Source organism: Dipodomys spectabilis, unplaced genomic scaffold (genome assembly GCF_019054845.1).
Source record: "Dipodomys spectabilis isolate Male_0828 unplaced genomic scaffold, ASM1905484v1 ptg000102l, whole genome shotgun sequence".
In the NCBI taxonomy this organism is placed as follows: domain Eukaryota; kingdom Metazoa; phylum Chordata; class Mammalia; order Rodentia; family Heteromyidae; genus Dipodomys; species Dipodomys spectabilis.
This window is the reverse complement of record NW_024870779.1, coordinates 5385616-5396193: the sequence shown is the minus strand read 5'-3', so window position 1 is coordinate 5396193 and position 10578 is coordinate 5385616. Positions and strand designations below refer to the sequence as shown.

Below are 10578 nucleotides of genomic sequence, written 5' to 3'. Positions count from 1 at the left end.
GGTGGGCTATATTTCACTCTATTACTGAAATATTACTGGCATTTTTACTGTCCTTAGAAAAGCTATTAAATTCCTGTCTTCAGTGAATAATTAGAATCAACAGAAAGAAAAAATATCGATTCCAAAAATAAATTCAGATACTCTTCAAAACTCAGCTATACCCAAGCACCTCTTCATTTGCATATAAAATATTATGCATACTGAAGATATGAAAACAAAGAACCTCTTCTTAATTGGTTTGATGGTTTTAGATGACTCTGTATTCTTTACCTCATCTATGGTGTATACACTTGCACATCTGAGGGAAGGTAGGACCAGAGTGCAGAATCAGTGGAAAGCAGGTGAAAAATACAGCAGAAGGGCCCCATCCACGGCACTGGACATTGGTGGCAGTGAACTAATCAATGCAAGGGTGGAGATGGGATGGAGGGAATGAGAGAGAATGAGGGAACAGCTGGTATGAAGCAAAAGGAAAGAAATGTACATGTAACCCTGTTTGTAAAGAAAAAAGTTCCATTGTTAAAAGTAATAAGGTTCATAAGCAATATAAATTAAGATAATGATGACTATCGTTGTGAAGATTAAAAAGTGTTTGAGACTTTAAAGTAAATAAATAATTCAGCTTCCAACTGCCTGAAAATTGCTGTATTAGCCTTTGCATTGGTAGAACTTAAGGAATTAATCTTTTAGAAGAGACCAATGATTAATGCAGAGGAAAAGCTAACTAGACCTTGATCAAAAGGACCCCACTTGTAAACCACGAACTGAGCTTTCTCAGTGAGGTAGAGAAACAAATCATCCATGGAAAGAGACCTGAAGCACAAACCTTCAGGTAAAGAAACAGAAGCAATTTCCCATTTCCCTTGTCCTCTCCCATCCTCTCTGCTTTCCCATCTTGTCCGGTCTTGTTGTCTTGTCTGGTCCCATCCCCACTTTTCTTCTTCCCATATCCTCCCTTATCCTATTCTATCCTATCCTGGATTGAATGCTGTCAGTGCTGAAACTTCCCTAGCTCTAGGACTGCTCCACATCCCAAACCATTTGCTTTTATTAACTCTTAATTTGAGATAGTTTATAGATAATTGTGCCCCAGCTCTCTCCATTCTCAATCACCTCTGTTCTATATTCTGCATAGTTGGGATAGAAAACTCAATGAGGTCCATTCTGAAGCCATTTTTGTTCTAGCATATGCACCCCTCAAACCTCAGTCATGCTCACTCTGTCGGAGTGAAGACAAGCTTGCATTCCTAGGCACCAGATACATGGGTTGTGTTAACTAGTTTATCATGAAGGTTTGGATCTAGACTGGAGGAATCCAGGGTTGGATTCATCTGTGATTGAGTGGATTATCTTTGAAGGTTTTAAGGGCTGGTTCAGCCTCTCTAGGGTGAGTCCAGGGTGGGGAAGGGTGGATTATCTGAGTGAGGATATAAAACCCAGAGCTTCAGAACTTCATCTCTACAACCAGCTTCTTGGACTTGCTCTTTGCTGAGTAAAGTCAGGGCATGAGCTTTCTCGGCATGAGAGAGTGGTGGACCAAACCTGAAAATTTCAATGCCCCATTGGTCTTTTACCTGGAAGAGGAGCTGGAGGAGAAGATATTCGGTAGGTGGCCCTTATGCCATCTCCTGTCTCTTCACATTCATCAGTCTCTCCCCATGTTTCCTCTTGGATCTGTGCCAGGCCTCCACCCTCATGTTCACCTGACTCCCAGTTCTGTTGGTGGTTTCCCTGTTCTTACTCTCTCCTTTTCTGTTCCTAGGGCAGGGGGACAGATACCTCCGCTGCATAGAGGAGCGCAGCCACACCCTTATTCAGCTGGAGCCCTGGTTCACAGTCACAGGCCACACGCGAGTCACTGTGGTGGGCCCACCTCTGGCCAGGCAGTGGCTGATGGGCATGATATGGCTTTTGGAGCACAGAAACTTTCACTATCAAGCTGGAGGTAAGTGTCTATGCTCAAATTCCAGTTGAAGCCTTGAGGCCAAGTTTGTTGCTCATACATGCCATCTTTTTTTTTTTCCTTAATTTTTTATTGTAAATATACAGAGGGTTACAGTTAAATGAGTAAGGTAATGAGTACACTTCCTATTGAGCATTGTTACACCCTCCATTCTTTTCCCCCTACCATCCTTTCCCTCCTTATTTTCCCCAGGTTCTTTTTTTTTTTTTTTTTAATTGTGATTAAGTGATTACCTAATTTCCCAAATTTCACAGTATTGTGGAATAATGATGCTCATTTAAAGTCACAAGCTCATTCTAACTTTCCTGGAGCAAATTGTTTATCACAGTCTATAACATATAACGGTGTACACATATACACCATACATGTGATCAATAGCATGGGGATATTTAGTAGTAGTTTGACCAGATGAGTGGAAGTTTTTTGTTTCTTAAGTCCTGTTAATTTTGTCGTATCACCTAACATTTTGGATTTAACATCCACTTATCAGGGAGACCATGTACCGTTTGTCTCTTTGCTCTTGGCTTACCTCACTCAACATGATTTCTTCTAGCTCCATCCATTTCCCTGCAAATGCCATTATTTTGTCATTTCTAATGGCTGCATAATATTCCATTGTGTATAGATATTACAATTTTTGGATCCATTCATCTGTGGTGGGGCATCTGCGTTGTTTCCATATCCTAGCTATAGTGAACAGTGCTGCAATAAATATGGAGGTGCATGTGTCCTTGTATATTGGTTCCTGTTGTTCAGGGTAGATGCCTAGAAGTGGTATGACTGGGTCGTAAGGGAGGTCAATCTTTCTAAGGACCCTCCAGACTGCTTTCCAAAGTGGTTGTATAAGTGTACATTCCCACCAGCAGTGTAATAGGGTTCCTCTTTCTCCACATCCCCTCCAGTATTTGTCGTTGGCTGATTTGTGGATGTGGGACATTCTAACTGGGGTAAGGTGGTATCTCAGGGTTGTCTTTATTTGCATTTCCTTCACCACTAGGGATGATGAATATTTCCTCATGTATTTGCCATTTTTATTTCTTCATCTGAGAAGTCCTTCTTTAGTTCCCTTGCCCATTTAGTAATTGGTTTCATACCTGCCATCTTATAGCCTTGGACTGCTCAGGAATCTGAAAATCCAGATGTTCCCACAGCCCCCTGCAGTGCAGGACCCCAGAGTCAACCATATTATGAATCAAGTCATTGAAGGAGGAAAAGGAAATGGGGGCATATGAATAATGAATAGGTTCCCATAGAGGAGTGGGTGTGCTGGGATGACTCTTACTTCTCCCCTCCTTCCCATGTCCCCACAGGCTTCTTGTGCTCCTAGACTCTCTGATCTTTCTTCTTCCTCCCAAGGCTACCAGGTGCTGCAAAGTGTCCGGAGCCAGCCCCTAACCAAGAAGGACTTGCCTGCCAGTCTCAATGTGCAGCTTGACTCCTTGGTGGTGAAAGGCTATCAGAATGAGTGATCTAGCTCTCTGCTTTCCTCAGGATTCCTTCAGCTGAGTGCTTCATTGTCTTGGACTCCTATGCACTTCATTATCCCAGGAAGACCGACCTCCTCTGCAGAGCTAAGTGAAGACATGGCAGACACTGGTGGACATTGACATTTTCGCCTTTGTTATTTACCTGAGGCCTTCTAGACACATATCTGAAGGAGTCTTCTGAAGAATGTGTTCTGCTGGTGAATGATATCCAATAAAACTGGTTATGCAGTCTGCAATGCCTCTATCTGCCTCCCTCTCTTCCTCTCCCCCTTTTTTCTTTGTAAGCTTATCTAGCCATTCATTTTCTCCATAATCCCTCCCAACTTTTAGGAAACACACAGCCTCTTTCAAGAGATCTCAGATGTTCACATTTGTACTTTGTTTAATCATGTTTCAGTTTGAAACAGTGATAACATAGTGATCTCAAAGCAGGAATCATGGTTTGCATTTGTCTCCTGAAACCAGTGTGCTCTAAAAACAGGGTATCATCTGGAAAAAATGTTACTTTGCCTGCTATCTTCAAGCCTCCTGTTCAAGAGATACAGTGATTCTGTATATACCAACTTTAATACAAATAACAAATAAGAGCACTTGGTGGATCATGCCTATAATCCTAGCTTCTCAGGAGGCTAAGCTGGTCTATGAAGCCAGCTCATGCAGCATTATTTGGAAGACTCTTCTCTCCAATTAACCAGTAAAGAGTTCAATAGGGAAGTATGGTTCAAGTGGTAGAGGGCCAGTCTTCAGCAAAAATACCTGAGACAGAGGCTAGCCCCAATACTGCCTTTGTTCCCCTCTAAAAAATGCTTAGGTAGTCAGCAAACTAGCAGGTCATCAGACCACTGATGAGCCTGGGGGAACTGGCAGAACTGTAGCATGAAATCCTGCATTTGAGATGGGGTAAGTCACTGTTCCCACCTGGGTGTCTTAAGAAATGTGTGTCTAGGATTTCATATGTTCGCATGTGAAGACAATGAATGAACACAAGGAATACATTTTACACCATCCACTCTGCCCTGGCTGCTGCTTCTCATCAGCACATCATGTCTAAAATGTCAGAATACATCAAAAGTCTAGGCTACTGTATGATAACAAAGTTAGGAGTCTTTTACTCTTTCTTTGAGCTGCATTTATGGCTTTTGTATGTGGACATTACCAAAGTTTTCAACTCAGGTCTTTGAGATCTTATATAAGCCAGAAACCTTGATGCAGCTTTTTTGTTGATTAAGTGAAGAGTGTCACAGAATTCTCTACCTTGCCTGGCTTCTAACCTTGATTCTCACATCTTCCCCTTGTGAGTTAGTCAGGATTAAAGGCAAGCACTGCAGGGCCCACATTCACAGGACACTTTACTTTTGCTTACTAAGCATGTTTTAGTCTGATTTTCTCTTCTAAACCCTTCCTCCCACTTTCGCCTAAACTTCATAAGATTACTTGAAAACTTTTCAGATTAAAAAGATGTTCTTTGCTGAGGGGAAGTCAGTCACCAGAGAAGACTCTAATAATAGAAGAAATGCTCCCGGGGAAACAGAACTATTCCATCTTTGAGAGTATTAAACCCACATAGATGCAATTAGAAATGACAAAGGGAGATCAAAATTTTGTAGCCAGCTCTGGATACAGACACAGAGACTATTCTCTCCAAAAAAAAAAAAAAACCCAGGGGCTGGGAAGGTAGCTCAGCGGTAGAGTGCATGCCTTGCAAGCATGAGGCCCTGGGTTCGATTCCTCAGCACCGCATAAACAGAAAAAGTCGGAAGTGGTGCTGTGGCTCCAGTGGTAGAGCACTAGCCTTGAGCTGAAGAGCTGAGGGACAGTGCCCAGGCCCAGAGTTCAGGCCCCATGACCAGCAAAAAAAAAAAAAAAAACCATAAAAACAAAAATCAATCAGGTATGTAACCCTAGAAAATTAAGAGGCTGAACTGTGAAATCTCTGCATTTGAAGCCAGAAGCTCAATGAACCTGGGATAAGAAAGACACAAAAGTCATGTGACCATCTATTAGGAACATCGGTTTATTATCTCTTTTTTGTTTTATTAAGAATCTAAAATGTATTGGGAACCCACTGTCAAGAATAGTTCTGTGGGAGTCTTTCAGGTAGAAGAGTAGGGCTGCGCACCTTCAGTCAGGCTCAGACACCCTTTGCAAAGGATGCTACGGATTTAGGCAGTGGTGGACTTCTTCTTTCTATAGCCACTTAAACAACTACCTATGTGATGGAAAGAATCTAGGGGTGGGGTCATGTGCAGGCTATAACTGCGAACTTCCTGCTTGGCTCTGTTCTGATGAGAGTCCACAGTGGACCATATCCACATCCAGAACCTCATCATTCTCTCTCTCCAGTTTAACTGCAGCCACACAGGGGAAAAGCAATGTCAGGGAATAATTTGAACAGGACACTAGCTGTAACTATGGGAGTAGGTTGACTCCTCTCTGGAAGTCTGTCCCTGGGAACAACCCTACCTTTTCCTCTCCCCATGAACCTCCAGCCCCTGGGAGCAAAGACAAGTTGATTAGGAATCAGGAAGGACATGAAGTAGAGCACAGTTACAATGCAGCAGCTTAGCTCAGGTCGCACCTCCTTGCTTTCCAAGTGTCTGTGCTGTCCTCCTTCTCATGACTCTCACTTGGTTCTCCAGCGGCAGGCAGCACCAGAGTCCTCAAAGCCTGTTGGTAATGTACCAACTTCCAGCACCTTCTCTGATCCCATTTAGGGCTGTGTCAGGACATTGTCTGAGGGAGCAAGTCCTCTGATGCTGCTGGACTCAATTCCTGCCACAGCTGGAAGTGGCTCTTTTTTTTTTTTGGTCCAGTTGTGGGGCCTGAACTCTGGGCCAGGGTGCTGTCCCTCAGCTCTTCAGCTCAAGGCTAGTGCTCTACCACTTGAGCCACAGCACAACTTCCGGCTTTTTTCTTTTTGCTTATGTGGTGCTAAAGAATGGAACCCAGGGACTCAGGCATGCAAGGCAAGCGCTCTACCACTGAGCCACCTTCCCAGCCTCAAGTGGCTCTATCTCGAGAGACACAGGCCTTGCCAGCCCAAGAGCTGTCTCTTCAGCTGTTGTCACGGCTGGAAGTTGCTGTGTCATCTCCACTGTCAGCTTGAGATCCTCAGCAGCTGAACCATGGGGTGACTCTTCAGCTGCCACATTTGGAAGTTGGATGTTCTCATTTGATGTGTGTACACTGGGCTTCAGATCCATACTACTGGCAGATTCGGATTCATCTGAGAGTAGAACCACTGTGTACCTGGTCTGCACTGGACTGCTCTATGCGGGCAGGGACCACTGGTGGGTCCTTCCAAGAAATGGCCAGAAGTTTCTACACTGTGATCAGGGTCAAGGGCTGCTCTAGCATTGCTACACACTGATCTTGTGCCCTGCATCTGGGCTGTTTCAGTACACTGTCCGGAAGGTAAAATACTGTCCTTTGGACCCTTGTGAATTGTCTTGTATTCTCTACCATGCTGATTGTGCAGGAAACAGCCAGTGTGTCAGGGGCAGGGACTGGGCTTGGGGGGGGCGGTTCTGAGAGGAGGACCTTGTGGACAGCCCATTGATGGATATGGCAGAGTGGACATCTGTGTGCCACCCTGCTGGTCCTCCTCCAGGATGGTGCAAGAGTGAAAAGCAGTCACACTGGCTCTGGATGTGGGGACATGGGACATGCAAGGACAAATATCCTGTAGGGATTAGGCAGAAAGACATTAAGAAATTCAGGGCCTTCAAGGGGCTGCTGCAGCCCAACCATTGTTCTTTTTGCCATTCTATAAGCAGGTATATGTCCAGGGCACCATTGTATCTCTGAGCCAATGAAACATCTAGGACTTCCTGTGGGTCATAACTCAGGTGGTTCATTAGCAGTGAGATGCTGAGGTGTGGGAGATCAGAACTCTGAACTACTACTTCTACTTGGATGACTAGAGTAGTGGTCAAAGCCCAGAACATTTTTAAACATGGGTGAAGTAGAACACACTCCAGCGAGGGCCTGGGCTTGAGGTCCACCATAAGGATGCAATTTACCTGGCTTTGAAACTCAGGAGAGAACTTGGCTGTGATGCTGTGGGCCCCCTCAGCACCTGTTTCTCCAGATCCTTCATATTCACACTTGAAATGGGAAGCAACCTACAACACAACAAACTGCATCTCTCCCAAGCTGCACATGTCTACTCTGGAGCTGTCATACCCTTGGTGCTCTGGTAAGACTTCCTGAGAACATCAGAACGTCCTGCACTTTGAGTCTAGCTTCTGGGCAGCTGAGAATCTGGAACTGAGGTCAAGGTTGCAGCCTTAGCGTTGCCTATAGTGTCTAGTAAGATGTTCTGCAATTTAGTTCTCACTGTGCCATGCCCAGTTCGTGGGAGTATCTCATGGTGCTCACCATCTGCCTCAACACTGTTTGCACTTCCTCCTCCACAGACAGCCCAGCGTTTGGATTAGATCCAGTATGCTGCCTCCCTCCATGGACTGTACTGCTAGATAGACTCATTCCTCAGTTCCTAGGATATGGAATAAATTAAATATGTTTGGGAATCTTGATGGGAGCCAGGCACTAGTCAAAGTTCTCAGGTGGGAGAAAGAATTACGTGGGGTTTCACTCACAGGGAACACATACTTTGGGCTGAAGTAAAAATATAAACAGACAAAACAAATGGAAGCATTTGTGGAAGGAGGGAGGCTGGGGAGGTGAGTGAATAACATGCTGGGGACAGAGCTGGGGAGGTGGAGGTGAATCTGCACAGCATGGCCAAGCCAGGTCTCTGAGGAGTCCAGCAGTGCCTTGAATGAGATGTAGCTGAGTCCTGCACTGTAGAAAAGCAATCAGGGCCACAGAAGTTCCCCCATGCATCCTTCCAGTGTGGAGCTGCTTGTGGTGCTGAGGATGAAACCCAGGGCCTCACACATGCGAGGCAGGCGCTCTACTACTGAACATACCTCAGCCAGTGCATAAAGTGTTTTGTTGTCCAGTTTCTACCCTCTGTGTGAGGAGAGTAAACAGGTAGCTGATGCTGCCTGTTAACGTTAAAGTTAAAGCACTGAGTCCAAGGATCCATGACTGAAGGCCTCGGTGTTGCTCTTCAGCCTCACCATGGACCACTCAAGACCAATGCACCCTCAGAATGTCCCTGAAAGACATCAGCGAACTGAAAACATCACTCCTGCTAGAGACAGAAAATCCAACTTAAACCACCTCCTCTTCATGACTATGTGGTTGGGATGAGGTGCCCAGACCAGAGGAAGGGTCTTGATGGGGAGAGAAGAGATCCTGGGGCACGGGGGAAGCTGGGTAGGGCCTGGGGCTTGGCCCTGTGTGGGTTCTGGCCACTGTAGTAGCTCATAGCCAGGGTCAGGTATTTAGAAGAGAGGACACTGTGGAGAATACAAATCTGGAGATAGTCTGTAGCTGAGTCCATAGTGGGACAAAGCAGGACCCACAATGGCTTTAAAACTGGATGCTATCTCAGTCTCCTGATCAGTTAGGATAATAAGTAGGAGACACTGTTCCCTGGCTTGTCTGGTCTTTCTCTGTCCTTTTAAAAAATCTTGTGCCCTTCCTGGGATTTGAACTCAAGGCCTGGGCACCATCCCAGAGCTTATATTCTCAAGCTTGAAGCTCTACTACTTTATCCACAGCTCCACTTCTTCAGGAAGTGGAGATAAGAATCTTGCAGATTTCAGGGCACCAGTGGCTCACACCTGTAATCCTAGCTACTCAAGAGGCTGAGATCTGAGGAAATTGGTTCAAAGCCAGCCTTAGCAGGAAAGCCCATAAGACTCCTATTTCAATAACCACTAGAAAACCAGAAAAGCTCTCATAAAAGATGAAACGTACAAAGTTTAAATATATGAGTATACATATTATACTAATGCATATAAAATTCTAAATATCTGCTCTGTAGCCATGTACTACATATATATGTATGTACACTTCTGCTTAGAGCTGCTGAAATAATTTTAACAGATCAAATCCTTCCTATAATACAGACAATCAATTTTTATTAAATATGGTCTAAAATAAAAAAGATAGATGATAACATATTTAGATAGTCATCTATTTTATCCGCATGTAAACTTTGTAATGGGCCAAATAAAACTGGCATCAAAGGGGCTGGGAATGTGGCTTAGTGGTAGACTGCTTGCCTAGCATGCATGAAACCCTGGGTTTGAATTTTCAATACCACATAAACAGAAATAGCCAAAAGTGGTGCTGTGGATCAACTGGTAGAGTGCTTGAGCAAAAGATGTGCAGGGATAGTATTCAGGCTCTGAGCTCAAGCCCCAGGACTGGCACAAAAAATTAAGAAAAAGAAAGAAGATGGAAAAAGGCATCAAAGTTTTTCCACAATGACATAGGAAGGTATCTACATAGTAATTTTAATTGTATGTATATCATATTTTTCATCATAGCATTACCAATGAGATCATTTGGGAGAGAGAAACGGAGGAACTTCATTTTTTATTTTATGTATTTGAATTAACACTTTAACATATGCTATTTTGGTAAATGAATGAAAGAAATACCAATCTAACTATTTCCAAGGAATCATTATATTTTAAAGATAAAATGAAAATGCATAACTTAATTTTAGATAACTAAATTCCATAGAGAAGAATCACTAAATACATCAAAGGCCAAAATTCAGTACATGACTCTAAGACAAGTACAACATTAATTCATGTGTAAAATATACTGGTATCTATATATACTTTTTATTATCTATATATAGGTACATATATGTGTATATATACAAATAGATGATATATACATATGTGTATATATGTATGTATATCTTATGTACATACATGTATGTAGAGTTCTATATATTGATTTTAACTTGAATCATTTAACTTTTTTTTTCTGGTTGGTCATGGAGGTTGAACTCTGGGCCTGGGCCGGGCTTTGACCCGAGATCCTCAGATCTCAGCCTCCTGAGTAGACAGGATTATAGGCGTGAGCCACCGGCACCCAGCCTGAACACCTTTTTGTTTTGTTTTATTTTGTCAGTCATGAGGCTTGAACTATGGGCCTGGGCATTGTCCCTCAGCTCTTCAGCTCAAGGCTAGTGCTCTAAAACTTGAGCCACAGCACCACTTTCAGTTTTCGGGTGATTTATTGGAGATAGGAGTT

General features: G+C 43.6%; 1 protein-coding gene across 1 annotated transcript; it reads left to right on the top strand.

Annotated features, from left to right (window-relative positions):
- The first annotated feature begins 1520 nt into the window (after nt 1-1520).
- LOC122113971 (KH homology domain-containing protein 1-like) lies at nt 1521-3432 on the top strand. The gene is made up of 3 exons (XM_042687114.1): nt 1521-1605; nt 1763-1945; nt 3320-3432. Exons 1-3 carry the CDS (start codon nt 1521-1523, stop codon nt 3430-3432), a joined length of 381 nt encoding a protein of 126 aa, XP_042543048.1.
- Nucleotides 3433-10578: the final 7146 nt, after the last annotated feature.

Excerpts from the sequence above, each read along its gene's own strand:
- LOC122113971 (XM_042687114.1), top strand. The coding sequence starts at position 1,521 with ATGAGAGAGTGGTGGACCAAACCTGAAAATTTCAATGCCCCATTGGTC. Across the intron at positions 1,606-1,762 it reads GCTGGAGGAGAAGATATTCG|GGCAGGGGGACAGATACCTC; the intron begins GTAGGTGGCCCT and ends TTCTGTTCCTAG. Across the intron at positions 1,946-3,319 it reads CTTTCACTATCAAGCTGGAG|GCTACCAGGTGCTGCAAAGT; the intron begins GTAAGTGTCTAT and ends CTTCCTCCCAAG.